At 38.4% G+C, this 20,043-nt stretch overlaps 1 protein-coding gene across 1 annotated transcript in view; it reads right to left on the bottom strand.

The window, feature by feature from the left end:
• Positions 1-5,656: 5,656 nt before the first annotated feature.
• Positions 5,657-20,043, bottom strand: part of LOC122022632 (rust resistance kinase Lr10-like) — a gene marked incomplete in the record, with an annotated part of 142,714 nt that continues 128,327 nt past the window's right edge. Inside the window, 4 exon segments of the mRNA XM_042580673.1 lie at positions 5,657-6,945; positions 7,122-7,148; positions 7,516-8,241; positions 18,700-18,927. Of these exon segments, the coding sequence (XP_042436607.1) occupies positions 5,894-6,945; positions 7,122-7,148; positions 7,516-8,241; positions 18,700-18,927 (2,033 nt within the window).

Below are 20,043 nucleotides of genomic sequence, written 5' to 3'. Positions count from 1 at the left end.
AAAAATATCTTATTTTTCGTAATGAATTCCAAATCTAGAAACATAATTGCTATACTTTTCCTCACTTATAATCTGACCCGTGATGTATTTGAACAATGAAACCAAATCCTAGGGAGAAATGAAATTTTGTTATCTGTGAGAATCCTAATTCTAGTTTTTTAGATTCTGCATCATGCACTTTAACAGGCCTTAATTCCCAATCCTTTCATAATATATGCAGTGTAAAATGCAAGTTATTTCCTTTACCAACACTAAGATTTATTGTAAGGAAAAAAGATGCATAGAAACCCTAAAAGGATCGCCAGTAAACAGAAAAGGGAAACTGATATTTTTTTATCTCTTTACAAATACCTTTTTTTACCCGAAAACAAGATCCTCTTGAAGTTGGACTCCAACCGAGGTGAAGAAACTTGCTGTCGCCGCCGATTTGAAGAAGACTTGCATGAGAAGTTTGTCGCCGTCGATGAAGAAGGCGAAGCGGGTGAAATCTGTGGTTGCTGCCGGTTCGAAGAAGATGAAGAGGGAGAAGTCTGTCGCCGTTGGTTCGAAGAAGACGAAGAGGGAGAAGCCTCTATGTCCCCGCCGCCGCAGGTTCAAGGAAATCTGTCGCCGCTGCTCTAGGGTTTGCGAAACAAGAGAGGGAAGAAAAGTGTCCGATAGGTAGGCGAAACGAAAGGTTATATTTGAGAAAAAAAATTTACTTAACCCCGGAATCGTACAAAACTTACAATTTAGAGGTTTTCTGATTCCGGGATATAACCTCATTTTGATGATGTGGCAGGAATCAAATATAACTTTGGAATCCCTCATGACCCTGAACCAAACACGGTTAAATAACATACCCTTGGTTGGATAACCAAGGTCATGGAGAATAACCCCGAACCAAACATGAGGAGATGAAGGGAATTTCCAAGTAGTGATCATGGAGAATAACCCTGAACCAAGTATGTCACTGTTATTACAGAAGCGAATGAGGAGATGAAGTGAATTTCCACCTACTTCAAGAAACAAACTGAGAACAATGATAGAAAAATGAGGATATATGATGAGTTAATGGAACTTTCTGATTTTTCTCAACAAGAAATTATGGATGTCGGGGAGTACATTCTGAAGGATGAACACAAGGTTGATAACTTCTTTGCATTGCCAAAGGCATTTAGGAGAGAATATGTGATGAAGCAGCTATCCAAGATCAACTCACATGCGACCAATTAGAAAATGAATTAGATATTTGAATTAAGTCGTTGAATTTTATATTTTGATACGTTTTTGAATAATTATGATATTATTTAAGACAAACTTGTTGGATGAATGTCATTTTGGATTGAACTTATTGGATTAAGTCATTTTGGATTGAATCTTATATTTTTATACACTGTGTCTATCAATGCTTTAATTCTTTGTTCAATTTCAAGATGTGATTGAACTTTTCCATTTTCATTTCGTAACATTAGACAAGTGTATTTTTCTACCCTAAAATGCTTTAATGAATCTTGGACTTCTACAGAAGGTAATTTTCAGAAAAATATTTATTAAAATTTCATAATATCTACTCATATTGATCACTACTATCTCTTTTATCGTTCTAAATATTCTTTTACATTGATAATTAGGTTTTTTAATATTGTCTGATTTCCACTTATTTTCATTTGGTTTGGTTTATTATAGAATGATTTACACTGGATTTGAACATGTAACAAAATAGTGTCTGATATTAGCATTTTTGTTTTGACTTGTCTTGATGTCTTAAACTTTTGCTTTTATTGCACAGAAGAATGGTAGTTTCTATCAGTTTTCCATGTTGAGCCTACATCTAAACTCTCTTGTATACTGCATGATCCTTTCAACTTCATATATATTTTCTTTGTACTAGTTGACCAGGCTGTGGAAACATTTGCTGAACAACTTGATGCTGGCCACAAAGATTCTTGTTCTTGGAGAGGAAATTGCTGCGCTGACAGTTTGGTGCAATTTCCTCCCATGCTTCCATCAACAATAATTGGTGGTTATAAAGACCGTTGTGATGGCCTTTTGCAGTTTCCCTAACTTCCAGTGGTAGCTTCATCTGCTATTGAGACTATGAGGCTCACCAGGAGCTCAAAGATTGATCACATGTTAGCTCAACCTAGTGGTTTTTTTTCTGGGGAGTTAGGTTGTAAAGATGATAACAATACAAGCAGAAAGTATTTTGTATTTAAAATTAATTCTTCCATTTGTTCCCCTTACGTTCACATACATAATAATCTCTGTTGTTGTAATTTATATCCATACATAGGTTTCGTTATGTTTGTGCTTTTCTTATATGCTAATCTCACTAGAATTCTCTCCAAATGCCATTATACGTACCTACTATTTAATTTGTGTGACATTCTGTACATTGATCAATTTCTCTCTACTTGGACTAAAGTAGAGTCAAGCACTTGAGCTCATCAATTTTCTTGTCTACTGTCTCTACTATGCCTTTTCAAATGAAAATCATGATTTTGCTTCTGATTTATTAGTGATGAACCACTGAGTGTAGCAATTTGTGCTTGTTTCGTTTTTCAGAAATCAATAGTGAGGATTTTTCTAGCACAACTTCAGGTTTGTTGATCTCTGTATTAAGAAGCAATTTAAAGAATTTTGGATATGAAAAAACAAGATGACACTTGATTCTTAAATACTATCATCCATAATATCCATATAAGCTAATGCTTAAATATAAATAAACATAATTTTTCTAGTAGTTTTTATTAAAAAGGACATTTTATTTTAAAATCAAATAAATTAAAATACTTTGATTTTATATTTTATATTATAATAATTAACTAAATAGTAAATTAATTTAGTTAGAGAAATATTTAGGATTGAACCAGGGGTAATACAGTAAATGTGCAAGTAGGTTATATATTAAAACCTCCAAACAAACAAGTTTTTATTATATTACTTATGACTGAACCAAACAATATTAGGTTATGTTTTATTCTCTATAACCTTAGTTATGTGATTACTTGGTAATCACATAACCAAAGTTATATCTGATAACTTGAACCAAACACACCCTTAAAAGATCTAAAATCTAATCATTATATAATCATATACATCTTTAAGAAGTAAGAGAAGAACATCGACATTAACAACACAAATGCAGAAACCTCAACACCCATTTCAAATCCAACTCCATCTACATCTGTCCCAAGTACCAAAAATCCTTACAAGGCATGTGCATTAGTCTAAATCCAAAACCCATCCATCCTAAAGGAAAAATCGAAAATCATCACATGATATGAACACAAAGACCCAAATTTCAAACACCACTAATATAAGTCTGCTCCAAGGAAAAGTCGAAATGATCACATGGACATATAGCATAATGAAATCTCTTTACAATCCTCCTAAACTCTATCATCAAAGTATGTATCATTACAAATGCAGCAATTTAACACCATGATCCAAATGTTCACCAAGAAGAAAAGTAGAAACCAACCACTGTACAGAAACTTGGGGACATCATCAAATCGCATATCAAAACCAAGTGCTAGAAGTCACCGAGACCCACTCCAATGCAGAAATTCAACTCAATCTATCCTAAATCTAGGAACACTTAAGAAGTACATGAAACCACCAGGGAATCGTGTTAGAGTCTACCAAACCCGTTCTCAAAATCCGAAGACATCACAACTTCAAAATTGCATCCACGCTAAAACTACAGCTAATCGAAGAAGCAAAACAATATCGAATTGTATCCATACAAGATCCACAGCTAATCGACGAAGCAAAACAATATCGAATTGTATCCACCCAAGATCTACAGCTAATCGTCGAAACATAATATCATCAAATTGAACCCACATCTTCCAAATTACTCCAGCATTCCTAAAGCAACTGACCAAAACCTTCGAAAGAAACAGAAAGGAGCAAAACATCCTCAAGAGTATCCAAAACTCCCCCTAGAATTTAGTCCAGAACACAAGCCGTCAAGAAGAAATCAATCAGTCCAGAACACAAGCCGTCAAGAAGAAATCGATCAAACCAACTCCACCCACCAAAGCTCAAATCCCTTGCGAAAATCCGTAGCAATTCACAAGATCGAAGAAGAACACACGGGAAACATCGATTCGCGACTCGCTCAATCATCGGGCATCAGGAACAGTATATTGGATCCCCCTAGCTACCTAAACCTTACCTCATTGATCTCACACCAACATTCAGAAAAGTACTTGCCCTTCCCTTGCCGCCTCTAGAAGCACTCGAGCGGTGTTAGCGTCGTCGGTGAGGTCGTCGGAGGTCTCCGCATCCGATCTCAATGCCCCCTTCCACCCCCCACGCCGAATCGCCAACGTGGTGTGATGCCTGGTCGGATCTTCAAGCTCAGTGAAGTAGCTCCGTCGAAGAGGGCGGAGTCAGCGATTCTTCAGGAAACACTGAGTGAATTGGGAAGGAGTCAGCGAAACAATGAGTTAGTTTGGCCTTTATACATAGGTTATCTAACCCTATCTTAGGGTAAATTTCACCCTGTCTGTACAGACAGTGTCCCAACCTCTCACAATGAGATGGTGGGACCCACACTTAAGTAGTGGGTCCCACCACCTCATTGTGAGAGGTTGGGGCACTGCCTGTATAGGCAGGATCGAATTAACCCTATCTTAGGGTAATTAAGGTCATTCAACTCCTAATTTAATTGGGTATCATATGCATCCATCAAATTGAATAATTCTATCCCTTTGAAATGTGTCGTATAAATTCATTTTAAATTCTGAAAATTTTTCATAATTTGTAGAAAATTTTGTAGATACCTTTCTTAGTTAACGCTCGTGACACTTTAGAAAATTTGTAAGTAAATTCCTTAATTAACGCTCATGAGATCTTACAATTATCTTTGTTTCAAAGAATCAAATATAAGCTTGAGTGACTACACAGATGCAAATTGGGTAGGGGACCTTGATGATAGAAAATACACATCTGGCTATACTTTCTTGCTAAATGGTGGTGTCATCTCATGGAATAACAAGAAATAGACCTGTGTAGCGTTGTCGATAATAGAAGCTGAGTGTGTAGCTTTGTACAACTGCTGTGCAAGAGATTGTCTGGTTAAGAAGGTTCTGAAGCATCTGAAGATTACTGAGGACAGTGGGAGTCTTGTTACAGTATATTGTGATCAGGCTGTTATAACTTTTCCCAAAAACTTCACATGTCCTGAAAATGACTCTTTAGTCAATGACTTATTAACTGTAGGAATGTATTCAAGGTGGCAAAAGGTGACTATGCTCGCCCCCAACGCCCCCGCTAACCCGTCCCAGGGCCAACACGAAGGATGTAGGAATGTATTCAATTGTGGCAAAAGGCGAATACGCTCGTCCCCAGTGCCCCCGCCAACCCGTCCTAAGGCCAACACGGAGGAGGTAAATCACGGACGGCTACTAGCCTTTGGAATAGTGATTAGCACATAAGGGAGATATTTATCTCAACTTTGCCGAGATTCGAACCCCAGACCTCATTGTAACAACACGCTAGCCACTAGACCCATCCGAAGGGACATGTAAGAATATATTCAAGAACTACCTTTTTCTTATCAATAATATCTCTTAATCAACGAGCTTAATCAACAAGACAATGAATGCTATCTGTTACCTTTAAAAGCCTACAAATTATGTAGTTATGGAGCAGTATAAATATGTCATAATTAATGTCATGCTTTATGCACGAGAATAGAAAAAGGCAAATAAAGAGTTGTCTGTCCAATTCTCTCCTCTACTTCAACTTAGAATATATTCACTACCATATGAATGATTATATTATTACAGTTGAATTTAAACATGATCAAATTACATGTGTACTATAAGTCACTTAGAGCTTATACACAAAAGGAGAGAACTTACTGATTTGACATATTTATTAATCAGCATAATCATGATTAGTGTTGGGAGACAAATGGTTTAGGGGGCATGTGCACTTCTTCTGAGCTCCCTACAAGCATATGAAGAACTCTAGTCATGGTAGGTCTTTCAGTTGGACTCCATTGAATGCACCATAAAGCCACCTTAGAGAGCTTCTGTAATATTTCTCCATCATTTTGTTCAATCTCCATTGTCAATACCAAGTCTTGTCTTTCAACTAGTCGATCATACACCCATTCTGGATAATAAATCTCACTCTCTCTTCCTATTTCGGGATCAAGATTTTTTCGGCCTCCTATCATCTCCAACAATAACATACCAAAACTATAGACATCAGATTTATATGACACCGTCCCGAAATTCCTACAATACATCTCAGGAGCAATATATCCCATTGTGCCTCTCATTGCTGTCATTGTCACGATACTAACATCCCTTGAGCAAAGCTTTGCTAGTCCAAAGTCTGAAATCTTTGGATTTAAATCATAATCCAATAGAATATTATGTGGCTTAATATCAAAATGCAAAATACGTTGTTCACATCCTTGATGTAAATACTCAATGCCTCGAGCAATGCCTATTGCAATGTTCAACAATTTCTCCATGCTCAATGATTTTTTGCTTCCTTTGTCTTGTCTTGAGAAAATATACTTCTCCAAGGACTCATTTGGCATGAACTCATAGACGAGAGCACGAGTTGATCGTTCTGAGCAAAATCCCAACAAACGAGTAATGTTAATATGATGAATCCTTCCAATGGTTGCAACTTCATTTGTGAATTCTTGGCCCTCCCCTTTTGAACTTTCGAGCATCTTAACTGCTACCGGAATACCATTTGGTAGCTCCCCTTTATACACACTTCCATATCCACCTTGCCCCAACTTATTCTTGAATCTCATTGTGATCTTTTTAATATCAGAAAAAGAGTATCGAGTTGGTTTTGCATCACCATATGTTGCGAGAAATTGTTCTACCTTGATACGAATTTCTTGATCCTTTTTAGACGTCTTTAATATGTACAATATAATAAGAGATGTTAATACAACTACAAAACCACCTACAGATATTCCTGCATAGAAACAAATCATTCAAAAGACTTTTTTAGAATAGAAAGAATCAATAAAGAGATTGAACTAGTAATATTATAAAATTTATATTTAGTTCTAATGAATTGACTATGTAGAATTTATTTTCTCAAATAATTGTTTGCTCAAGAATACATATTAAAGTGGTACAAGGACTCACCAACTATGAGCCCAATGTTTGTTGTTCCTGTAAATAAAGAAAGCAAACAATTAGTAATGATTTAATTTTTTTTTCATCCAAATATTATTACATCACGAACGCAGCAAAGAGTTCTCTGTTTTATCTAAAGATCGATGTGCTACTTTTGAAGTTAATTTTTTTTTCTTTGAATTGGTTTAAAATTCCAGTTGGGTAACTCCAAATCGATATAGCATGGCAAAGACAGAATAGTAAAATACCTTTTGCAATGTTAATTTCCGTAACGATCAATTTGTTGAAAAAGTAAAATGTAATTATTAAAAATGAAAAATGACAAGGTTACCTTAATAAAAATTTGTCATGTTTTTGAACAAGAGAATATAAAAGAACGTGAGAACATTGGAACGAAGATTACCATGGCGCCTCGCTAAGCAGGCAGTTTGGTTTCTTCTGCGGCTAAATCCACATTGCTTTCCTTCTTCATGGCAGTCTCTGCATATCTCCCATTCCGGAATATTAAGAGATACATCCATCTGTAGCGTTTGAATGAATCCCTGAACCAGAACTCCAAACCTTCGTCCGCGTGCATATCCGATCCAACCACCGATTCCAGTGGTCACGCATCCTGACGGGAGTCTGTCCATGGAAGCCCAAGCATCCGCTGCATAAACCAACTGCCCTTCACTTTCATCGCTAAGGCACTTGATAGGTCCCGAAATCCAATCCGGATCTGTTGTTATTTCACTCGAGCAGGCCACCAGCTTATAGTTGTAGTAGCCGTAGTAGGGGTAGTAGCCGTAGTAGGGGTAGTAGCCGTAATAGTGTTCCAGCTGGTAAATTGATCCGGTGAGATTGGTGGAGCTGAGCTTTTGCAGTGGACACCGAGCCCATTCATTGCCTTCTACCTTGATTCTAACCGAATAAGTGTCGAATTTGATGATCTTGCAGGGCCCTAAATGAGGAAGCGTGATGATGGCGTCACCGGCAGCGGAGCATGAGACCTCCAAGCCCTGAACGCCGCAGTAGGCAGGGGTCGAGTTGACCAGGCGAAAGGGATATCGGATATCTATTTCTCCGCAGGTGGAATTAGTTTGGCAATCCTTGATAAACTCCTCTCTCTCCTCCCCCTCCAGATTTGCTCCTGTAAATAAAAGAAAGTAAATAATTAGTAGTTAGTAATGATTTAAATTCTTTTCATCCAACTATATATTATTATTGTATCACAAGTTCATATTTTATTCAAAGATATATGTGTTTCTTATGAAGTTCAATAGTGGATGCAAAATTTGAGTTAAAATTTTACTTTAAATGATCAAAGTAGCATATTTAGTTGGGTAATTAATTCCATATCGATAACATGGCAAAAAAAAGTTGATATCGATAACATGGCATATATATATATATAACATGGCAAAAAAAAATTTAATGTCATCATAATCATATTATATTATATATATATATGTATATATATATACACACGATTTTGATATACTGCGCGACGCGTACAGTGCGCGACTGTGCACGTCACGCAGTATATCATGATTTTTTTATTTTGATTAAAAAAATAAATAAAATATATTTTTTACGATTTTATTGGTAGGGTTCAGGCATCCTAATTGGGATATAATTTTTCGGTTAATTTTTTTTTTAAGATTTTACCTCTAGGGTTTAGATTTTCCAATTGGATTATAATATTTAGTTAAAAAAAATTAAAAATAAAATAAATTTAAGTATTTACGGAGTATTGTAATATGATAAGGGGATATCGTAACGTATTATGAAATATTATTTTTTTAAAATTAAAATGTCTGTGTTTTGTTATTTTTTTTAATTTTGAATTAAAAAAATAATTAATTTTTTTTAAGATTTTATTTCTACGGTTAAGGCTTTGGGTTATAGTATCAAAGCTATTTTTTTTTAAGATTTTACCTCTAGGGTTCAGGCTTTGGATTATAGTATCAAAGCTATTTAGGGTTCAGCCTTTGGGTTATAGTATCAAAGCTATTTTTTTTTTAAATTTTACCTCTAGGGTTCAAGATTTGGGTTTTAGTATCAAAGCTATTTTTTTTTAGATTTTACCTCTAGGGTTCAGGCTTTGTGTTATAGTATCAAAGTTATTTTTCTTTTTTGATTTTACCTCTAGGGTTCAAGATTTGGGTTATAGTATCAAAGCTATTTTTTTTAGATTTTACCTCTAAGGTTCAGGCTTTGGGTTATAGTATCAAAGCTATTTTTTTTTTAGATTTTACCTCTAGAGTTCAGGCTTCCCAATTAGATTATAGTGTTTGGTTTTAAAAAAAAATTAAAATAAAATTAATTTAAGTATTTATTGAGTATTATAGTACGTTGAGGGTGTTGGTGCAACCTTAGGTCAAGGTTGACCTGGTTGTTGAGTATTATAGTACGTTGAGGGGATATATTAATGTATTAAAAATTTATATAAGGAAATGTTAATTTTGTTAATTAATTTTTTTAATTTAAAATATTAAAAAAAAATTAAAAAGTTATTAATTGATCTCCTGCGCGTCGCGCAGGAGATCAAAACTCTCTCTCTCTCTCTCTATATATATATATATATATTTGCTCAAGGAAAAAAACTCGAGGATAAACACATAAAGTGATGGGGTCCAAAAAAAGTGAAATGGTGGGTCATGACTTTATATGTCTATCCTCGAGCATTTCCTTGAGCATATCAATGCTCTTATATATATATATATATATATATATATATATATATATATATATATATATATATATATATATATAATTAAAATTAATTTTAAAAATTGTATTTCTAGGGTTCATGTTTTTTTATAATTTGTAAGTTATTTTTTTTAATATTTTACCTCTAGGATTCAAATTTTCCAATTGGGTTATAGTATTTAATAAAAATAAAAATTAAAAATGGAATAAATTTAAGTATTTATGGAGTATTGTAATGTGTTTAGGGGATATAGATTTATATGAAAATATTAATTTTTTAAAATTTAAAATCGAAATAATAGATATAGTATGTTATTTTTTATTATTTATTATTATTAATTTTTTAAATTTTGAATTAAAAAATTAATTAAAATATTTTTTTAAGATTTTATTTTATGGTTTATAATTTTCAAGCTTTTTTTTTTATAAAATTTTACCTCTAGGGGTCAGATTTCCCAATTGAGTTATAATGTTTAGTAAAAAAAATTAAAAATGAAATAAATTTAAATATTTATGAAGTATTATAATGTGTTTAGGGGATATATTTATATATTAGGGATATATATAGAAATATTGATTTTTTTAATTCAAATTTAGAAAAAAAAATAATTAGAAAAAAGTCAGATATGCTGCGCACGCAGTCGCACACTGTGCGGCGCGCAGCATATCATCACTATATACACACACACACGAATATGATATCCTGGGCGACGCGCACAGTGCGCGACTGTGCGCGTCGCGCAGGATATCAACTTTGCCTTTTTTGTTTTTAATTATTTTTTAAATTTTGAATTAAAAAAATAATTAAATATTTTTTAAAAAAAATATTTCTGAGGTTCATGCTTCCCAATTGGGTTACAATTTGTAACTTATTTTTTTTTTTTTTAAGATTTTACCTTTAGGGGTCAGATTTCCCAATTGTGTTATAGTATTTAGTAAAAAAAAAATTAAAAATGAAATAAATTTAAATATTTATGGAATATTGTAATATGTTTAGGGGATATATTCATGGATTAGGAGTTTATATGGAAATATTGATTTTTTAAAATTTAAAATTGAAATAATAGATATCGTATGTTATTTTTAATTATTTATTATTATTATTTTAATTCTAAATTTAAAAATAATTAAAATATTTTTTTAAGATTTTATTTTAGGATTCATGCTTCCCAATTGGGTTATAATTTTCAAACTATTTTTTTTTAAAATTAAAAATAAAATAAATTTAAATATTTATGGAGTATTATGATGTGATTAGGAGATATATTTATATATTAAGGATTTATATATAGAATTATTAATTTTTTTAATTCAAATTAAAAAAATATAATTAAAAAAAAGTCAGATATTATCACTCTATATATATGGTCTTAAATATTTTCTTGAAAGCATGGTTTCAACCAATTTGTTCAAAAAGTTGCATATGGTTATTAAAAACAAAATGGCAAAGTTACCTTAATATTTTATCATGCGTGTTATTTGTTGGTGCAACCTTAGGTCAAGATTGACCTGGTTGACCCGACTCGAGGTGACTTGACTCGAGTTGTATTTTGATGTTTGACTTGGGAAGATTGTCGGTGCAACCTTAGGTCAAGGTTGACCTAGTTGAGTTGCATGTTGATGTTTGACACTCGTGAGAGAGTTCTATTCTTGATGTGAGACAAGAATAGATGGTTGGGAGATTATTGGTGCAACCGTAGGTCAAGGTTGACCTGGTTGACCTAATTCGTGAGAAAAGTCCAAGCAGGGAGCTTGGCACTGGAAAAGTCCAAGTATGGAGACTTGGCACGAAGAAGTCCAAGTAGGAAGCTTGACACGAGGAAAAGTCCTAACTGGGATGTTAGGCAGTTGGGAAGTCCTGGTGAGTGAAGCCAGGCAGTGGAAAGTCCTAACTGGGATGTTAGGCAGTTGGAAAGTCCTGGTGAGTGAAGCCAGGCAGTGAGAAAGTCCTAACTGGGATGTTAGGCAGTTGGAAAGTCCTGGTGAGTGAAGCCAGGCAATGGGAAGTCCTAACTGGGATGTTAGGCAGTGTGGAAAGTCCTGGTGAGTGAAGCCAGGCAGTGGGAAAGTCCTAACTGGGATGTTAGGCAGTGTGGAAAGTCCTGGTGAGTGAAGCCAGGCAGTGGGAAAATCCAGATGGATCAGGGATGATCGGACTTCTGGTGTTGGAAAGTCCAAGTAGGTCAAGGGAGTGATCGGATACTTGGCACGAAGAAGAAAATCCAGATGGATCAGAGATGATCGGACTTCTGGTGTTGGAAAAGTCTAAGTGGGTCAAAGGGATTGACCGGACACTTAGCAGGGAATTCTAGCAGGTCAAGGGAGTGACCAGATGCTAGGAATGAAGTACCAACAGGTCAAGGTTGACCGGATATTGGTATGGAAGGCGTGGGAATTGGTTTGGACAAAAACCAAGAGCTGGATCGATCAGTGGATCGATCCAGGTCATCTGATCGGTCTGGAGACCGATCAGAAAGTGATCAGTGTGCCTCTGTGAGCTTACTGATCGGTCTGGGGACCGATCAGCATGAAGCCTGATCGGTCCCCGGGACCGATCAGGGCACGCACAGAAAGTTGGACGCCTTTCTGTAGAACAGTTGGATCGGTCTGGGGACCGATCAGCATGAAGCCTGATCGGTCCCCGGGACCGATCAGGGCACGCACAGAAAGTTGGGCGCCTTTCTGTAGAACAGCTGGATCGGTCTGGAGACCGATCAGCATGGAGCCTGATCGGTCTCCACGACCGATCAGGATAGCTCCAGACCGATCAGGGCGATGCCTGATCGGTCTGGCCCTAGCCGTTGAGAGACAACGGCTAGGCTATTTTTGGCTCCTATGTTTCTGGCTTTTTGGCTTGCAGGTTCGCAGGTTATATAAGGGTTCGAGCGACTTTACAGCAACTCTCTCCTTCTCTCCGAACCTTTCTTCTTACTGTTGCTGAGCTCTGCTGAGTTCTTGAAGCGTTGAAGCTTCGCGTGAGCTTCCCTTTGGCTGGGTCACCTGCTGTTGTAGGCGCTTGGAGCTGCTGCTTCTTCCAGTCGAAGAGAAGGCAAGCAAGAGTTTTCTTACTGGTGTATTTCTTGCTGTCTTTCCTTGTATTTCTGTACTCTCCTTACTTGCTGTTGCAAGAGTGTGTTGTGGCGAGGTTTCTCCACCCACAAGGAGTTTGTATTAGCCGGTTCTCCGGGGACTCATCCACCGACGGATTGACTGGACTCGTCCACCTTACGGACACGCCGAGGAGTAGGAGCCCTAATCTCCGAACCTCGTTACATCGGTTTGTTTGAGGTTTGTCTTCTTCATTTTCTTTCTACCGTTTTATTTCCGCTGCACTAACGAATTGTAGGAAGAAACGAGCGATTTGGGGCGGCTATTCACACCCCCCCCTCTCTAGCCGAGTACGAACGATCCTAACAAGTGGTATCAGAGCGAGGTTCGCTCTTCATCGGATCAACACCCAGGGGGAGCACGGGCTAGAGATGGATCTCTATGGAGAAGACGTTACCATTCCACCCTTCTACGAATGCGGCGACTTCGCGTATTGGAAGGTAAGGATGAAGTACTTTCTTATGACTAACATAATGAATTGGTTTTGTGTACAAGAAGGTTTCACTCCTCCGGTGGATAAGGAAGGAAAACCACTTGAGAAGAAGGAGTGGACAAGAGAACAAATTCATAAATCCGAAATCAACGAAGAGGTAACGAGAATAATTGAATTTTCATTGCCTACTAACATCTTGTGTAAGATAGGTTACAACAATGCCAAGGAATTATGGGATAACTTGGCCAAGTATCATGAGGAGAGCTCCACTTCAAGCCATGAAGAGGAGCCTAGTGAGCCAAGTAGCTCACATCATGGAGGGAGCGAATTGGGAGTTGAGGGCCACTCAACATCCAAGGAAGAAGAGGAGGAGAGTTCCTCTTGTTCAAGTTCGGAGCAAGAAGAAGAAGTTTCCACCTCCGGAAGGGTTGAAGAAGAAAGCTCATCTCCATCCATAACCCTAGGTAACTCAAACACTTTGATTTCAAGCAAATTACACATAATGTGTTTTGAGTGTAGGAAGTTTGGGCACTACAAGAGCAAGTGTCCAAAGAGGGTTAGAAAGACTCCACCGGCACCAAAGGTCAAGGAAGCCGGAGTCCCAACACGCAAAGGCAAGAAGCACGTGGTGTGCTTTCAATGCAATCAACGGGGACACTATAGGAGCCAATGTCCGAAGGGGAGGAAATCTCACAAGGACAAGGGATGCACATCGATAGGGGGAGCTAAGGCAAACCCTAAGGTATCTTTTAAGGCTCATTCGTGCAATTCTAGTAGGATACATGCTAGTAATTTTATTGCATTAGTCAATAATGATAAGCATGTTAACACTAGAAATCAATACATGTGTTTAGGTGCTAAACATGTCAACCTAGATAGGGATACTACTAGGAATGCTAACCCTAGGATTAACACTTCTAAGGTTAAGGAAAACCTAGGTAGAAACCCCAAATCAACTAGACACATGCCTAGGAATGCCTCAAAGAAAAATGACAAATCAAAAATTGAGGTATTAGAGAAGGAGAATCAAGTCTTGAGGTCAAGACTTGATACTTTGGAGAAGGCTCTTAAGAACTTGGAGAAGTCATCTCTAGGGTTTAAGGGTCAAAAACCAATGTCCAAGGACAAAAAGGGTTTGGGTCACAAACCTAAGTCCAAAATGGTCAAGTCCACCTATCATAATGTTCCATTCGATTATGGAACAAAACCTAAGGCTAGGAAGACCATTACCAAGGTCACAAGGGGAGTCACTCCTATAGTTGACCTTGATGAGACCCAAATGACCAAGGCTTTAAAGCCTAAGAGGGTCATTAGGAGGGTTGCTAGGGAAGTCATCCCTAGTGAATTTTTAGTGAACCCAATGAGCTCAAGTAGGTATTGGGTTCCTAGGAGCATCTTCTCTAACCCATAAATGGGTTAGAGAGTGTCAACTCCAATAAGAAGGGTAGTTAACCCAACTTTGAGGAAATTGACACTCAAGGAGCATTTTCAAGGTTTTGTGAACCTTTGAAAATGAAATGGAATTATCATTTACTCCTTTGAAGAGTTAAATGTGTCTAGAGATTGGAAATTTCATTTTTAATCTTATTTGGCACAATTTAAGAAAACCTAGAGAAATACCATAATTGGGATTTTGGTTTTCTCTTAGGGATATATGGGCAATCTAGGGTTAGATTTTAAGTTAGCTAAGGCTAAGGATACTTAGATAGGGAATTTAGGTATTTTATTTGTGCTAACTTGCCATGATTGGTTGTCATATGCCATGCCATAACATCATATTTATTTTATTATCATTTGATATGTCATAATAATGCTTAGGCTAGTTTATATGTCATGCTTTATTTGAGTTTTCAAACTTTATGCCATGACATCATGACATTGGCACATGTTTTTACTTATGATATCATTATATGCCATGTCATCATCTCTTGCATTAATAATCAATTAAATTGATTTAAGGATGACAAACACATTTTGATATTGAGATCAAATTTGTGTTTAGAAAATGCATGAGACCTTAGTCTAAGATACCTAAATCCATATCTCACATCAAAATTGACATGGATGTGTTTGATACACTTTAGATGTGTGTGAGATATTAGGATCATGAGTTAGGATCAAGGTGCATAGTTCTTGTACCTAGATGAGCCTAATTCAAGAAATTGGGGATCATAGGGAAAGCTTGTGTACAAGTCATGTGCATATAGCCCTAAGATTATGGTCCTAAATTAAAAGGTTTAAAATCATTTTGAAATTGATTTGGAAAACCTTGATGAAGCCATCTTAGTGATTGCATTCATCATTGAACCTTGTGATACAAAGTTGAGTTAAACTTGAACTATTTCAAAGTTTTTGAACTTTGTATCAAGATTGAAAAATGTAAACTATTTTCATAGAAAACTATTTTTCCATGATAGTATATGGTATGAGGAATGTATCCTCAAAATTTCACGATTTTTGGAATTTTCTGTAATTTTTTGTGAGTTTCTGAAGTTCTCCCGGGGAGAAAATCAGAAAACTCTGATTTCATAGGATGGATCGGTCATCGGACCGATCCAGGGAAGGCCTGATCGGTCTGGTGACCGATCAGTGACGATCCAGTGCGATCAATGAAGCTTGGATCGGTCTGGGGACCGATCCATGGGGTTTCTGATCTGTCTGGGGACCGATCAGTGCATGCCAGGTTCTGATTTTCAGCAGGTGTCTGAAATTTCAGTTTTTGAAGTTGAGTTTCGAGTTTCTAAAGGTTTGAAACTCTCCAAGACATTGTTGGTGCAATGGTCAAGGGGGAGTTGACCTTTAGGGGGAGTTTTACCTAATTGTCAAAGGGGAGTTGACTTTTAGGGGGAGTTTTTACTCCTAAAAGACTTAAGTGATATGGGATTATCACTAAGTTAATTGTTGACTCTAATGTCAAGGGGGAAATTAAGAGTTTCAATGAAAGGTATGGGACTTTCATTAGGAAGAAACTCTTGACCTTGATACCCTCCTTTTTCTTTTTGATATGTGTCAAAAAGGGGAGAGTGTTCATTGGAGAATTATTGGTGAACCCAAGTTAGGTTATCGGGTTAACCTAAGCTAGGGGAAGAATGTCAAGGAATGTTCAAGGAAGAACATTGGAATTCTTTTTGATGTGTGTCAAAAAGGGGGAGAATTATTGGAGAACCCAAGTTAGGTTATCGGGTTAACCTAAGGAGAGAATGTCCAGAGAATGTTCAAGGAAAGAACATTGGACATTGGAGAAGATGGTTGGAAAACCTAAGTTAGGTTATCGGGTTAACCTAACTTGATTATGAGTTTTGTCAAACATCAAAAAGGGGGAGATTGTTGGTGCAACCTTAGGTCAAGATTGACCTGGTTGACCCGACTCGAGGTGACTTGACTCGAGTTGTATTTTGATGTTTGACTTGGGAAGATTGTCGGTGCAACCTTAGGTCAAGGTTGACCTAGTTGAGTTGCATGTTGATGTTTGACACTCGTGAGAGAGTTCTATTCTTGATGTGAGACAAGAATAGATGGTTGGGAGATTATTAGTGCAACCGTAGGTCAAGGTTGACCTGGTTGACCTAATTCGTGAGAAAAGTCCAAGCAGGGAGCTTGGCACTGGAAAAGTCCAAGTATGGAGACTTGGCACTGGAAAAGTCCAAGTATGGAGACTTGGCACGAAGAAGTCCAAGCAGGAAGCTTGACACGAGGAAAAGTCCTAACTGGGATGTTAGGCAGTTGGGAAGTCCTGGTGAGTGAAGCCAGGCAGTGGAAAGTCCTAACTGGGATGTTAGGCAGTTGGAAAGTCCTGGTGAGTGAAGCCAGGCAGTGGAAAGTCCTAACTGGGATGTTAGGCAGTTGGAAAGTCCTGGTGAGTGAAGCCAGGCAGTGAGAAAGTCCTAACTGGGATGTTAGGCAGTTGGAAAGTCCTGGTGAGTGAAGCCGGGCAAGGGGAAAGTCCGGCACTGGAAAAGTCCAAGTGAGTGGAGCGGTAGTGGGAAAGTCCTAACTGGGATGTTAGGCAGTGTGGAAAGTCCTGGTGAGTGAAGCCAGGCAGTGGGAAAATCCAGATGGATCAGGGATGATCGGACTTCTGGTGTTGGAAAGTCCAAGTAGGTCAAGGGAGTGATCGGATACTTGGCACGAAGAAGAAAATCCAGATGGATCAGAGATGATCGGACTTCTGGTGTTGGAAAAGTCTAAGTGGGTCAAAGGGATTGACCGGACACTTAGCAGGGAATTCTAGCAGGTCAAGGGAGTGACCAGATGCTAGGAATGAAGTACCAACAGGTCAAGGTTGACCGGATATTGGTATGGAAGGCGTGGGAATTGGTTTGGACAAAAACCAAGAGCTGGATCGATCAGTGGATCGATCCAGGTCATCTGATCGGTCTGGAGACCGATCAGAAAGTGATCAGTGTGCCTCTGTGAGCTTACTGATCGGTCTGGGGACCGATCAGCATGAAGCCTGATCGGTCCCCGGGACCGATCAGGGCACGCACAGAAAGTTGGGCGCCTTTCTGTAGAACAGCTGGATCGGTCTGGGGACCGATCAGGGCACGCACAGAAAGTTGGGCGCCTTTCTGTAGAACAGCTGGATCGGTCTGGAGACCGATCAGCATGGAGCCTGATCGGTCTCCACGACCGATCAGGATAGCTCCAGACCGATCAGGGCGATGCCTGATCGGTCTGGCCCTAGCCGTTGAGAGACAACGGCTAGGCTATTTTTGGCTCCTGTGTTTCTGGCTTTTTGGCTTGCAGGTTCGCAGGTTATATAAGGGTTCGAGCGACTTTACAGCAACTCTCTCCTTCTCTCCGAACCTTTCTTCTTACTGCTGCTGAGCTCTGCTGAGTTCTTGAAGCGTTGAAGCTTCGCGTGAGCTTCCCTTTGGCTGGGTCACCTGCTGTTGTAGGCGCTTGGAGCTGCTGCTTCTTCCAGTCGAAGAGAAGGCAAGCAAGAGTTTTCTTACTGGTGTATTTCTTGCTGTCTTTCCTTGTATTTCTGTACTCTCCTTACTTGCTGTTGCAAGAGTGTGTTGTGGCGAGGTTTCTCCACCCACAAGGAGTTTGTATTAGCCGGTTCTCCGGGGACTCATCCACCGACGGATTGACTGGACTCGTCCACCTTACGGACACGCCGAGGAGTAGGAGCCCTAATCTCCGAACCTCGTTACATCGGTTTGTTTGAGGTTTGTCTTCTTCATTTTCTTTCTACCGTTTTATTTCCGCTGCACTAACGAATTGTAGGAAGAAACGAGCGATTTGGGGCGGCTATTCACACCCCCCCTCTCTAGCCGAGTACGAACGATCCTAACATTATTGACAAAAATATAAAGAAACGTAACAATGATGGAATGAAGGGGCTCGTACTCGTTAAGCAGGCAGTTTGGTTTGCTATGCGGCTAAATCCACATTGCTTTCCTTCTATCTGGCAGTCTCTGCACATCTCCCATTCCGGAATATTAAGAGATACATCCATCTGTAGCGTTTGATTAAATCCCTGAACCTGGTCTCCAAACGTCGGTCCGCCTCCATAATATTCGATATTACCACCAATTCCAGTGCTCACGCATCCTGACGGGAGCTGGTCCATGGAAGCCTCAGGCTTCGCTACATAAACCCACTCCCCTTGACTTCCATTGCCGAGGCACGGGATGGGTCCGGTGATCCATTCCGGATCTGTTGCTATTTCACTCGAGCACTTCACTAGCTTATAGTTGTTGGATTCCAGCTGGTAAATTGAGCCGGTGAGATTGGTGGAGCTGAGCTTTTGCAGTGGACACCGAGCCCATTCATCGCCTTCTACCTTGATTCTAACAAAATAAGTGTCGAATTTGATGATCTTGCAGGGCCCTAAATGAGGAAGCGTGATGATGGCCTCACCGGCAGCAGAGCATGAGACCTCCAAGCCCTGAACGCCGCAGTACGTAGGAGTCGAGTTGATCAGGCGAAAGGGATATCTGATATCTATTCCTCCGCAGGTGGAATTAGTTTGGCAATCCTTGATAAACTCCTCTCTCTCCTCTCCCTCTAGATCCTGATGCCAAATATGAATGGCTATGGAATTAGCATGGAGAAGTAGCAGTAGGAGAAGGCGGAGTGAATATGGGTAGATCAGTAGGCGATTCATGGCCGGTGAAATTAGATTAAGGGAAGGAGAGGGGAGGTGAAAAGCTTCCAATTCTAGTTGGGAATTAAAGAGGAAGCATGACAAGTGCATGCAACTTGTGTGTGAAAGTCAAGGTCAACAATGACTTCTGATGAGGCCAATTTAATTTTAATTTTCCACATGTATTGTCTCTATCATTGTGGAAATTTCTACTTCTTGTAAATTCCATGAAGCTTAGTTGACAAGGACTTTGATTTTCAAGTAGTAAATTTCAACAATTGACCTGGAAATCTTTCCTACTTTCATTTGACTGTAGGTTGAAACTTCTTCTCGAATAATGTAAGAAAATGTAAGAAAGGTATTGCATTGACAACATGTAGGAGGGGGGAGGTGGCTTCCAATTCGACTTGGGAATTTAAGTGTGTAAGATGGCGACATGGGTCACCCATGAGGACTGACCCAAGCTTGATCCGAATCAATTCATGCATTTGATTTGAATGCTTGGAGGGAGTAGTTTTTTTTTCTTCTCTCCTATAACCTCCCTAAAAACTACTTTCACCGAAAGAGGGAGATATAAAAGAAAAAAAAACAGAGACTTTACCAGA

This window comes from Zingiber officinale, chromosome 9B (genome assembly GCF_018446385.1).
Source record: "Zingiber officinale cultivar Zhangliang chromosome 9B, Zo_v1.1, whole genome shotgun sequence".
Lineage (NCBI taxonomy): Eukaryota > Viridiplantae > Streptophyta > Magnoliopsida > Zingiberales > Zingiberaceae > Zingiber > Zingiber officinale.
This window is presented reverse-complemented; position numbering and strand designations above follow the sequence as displayed.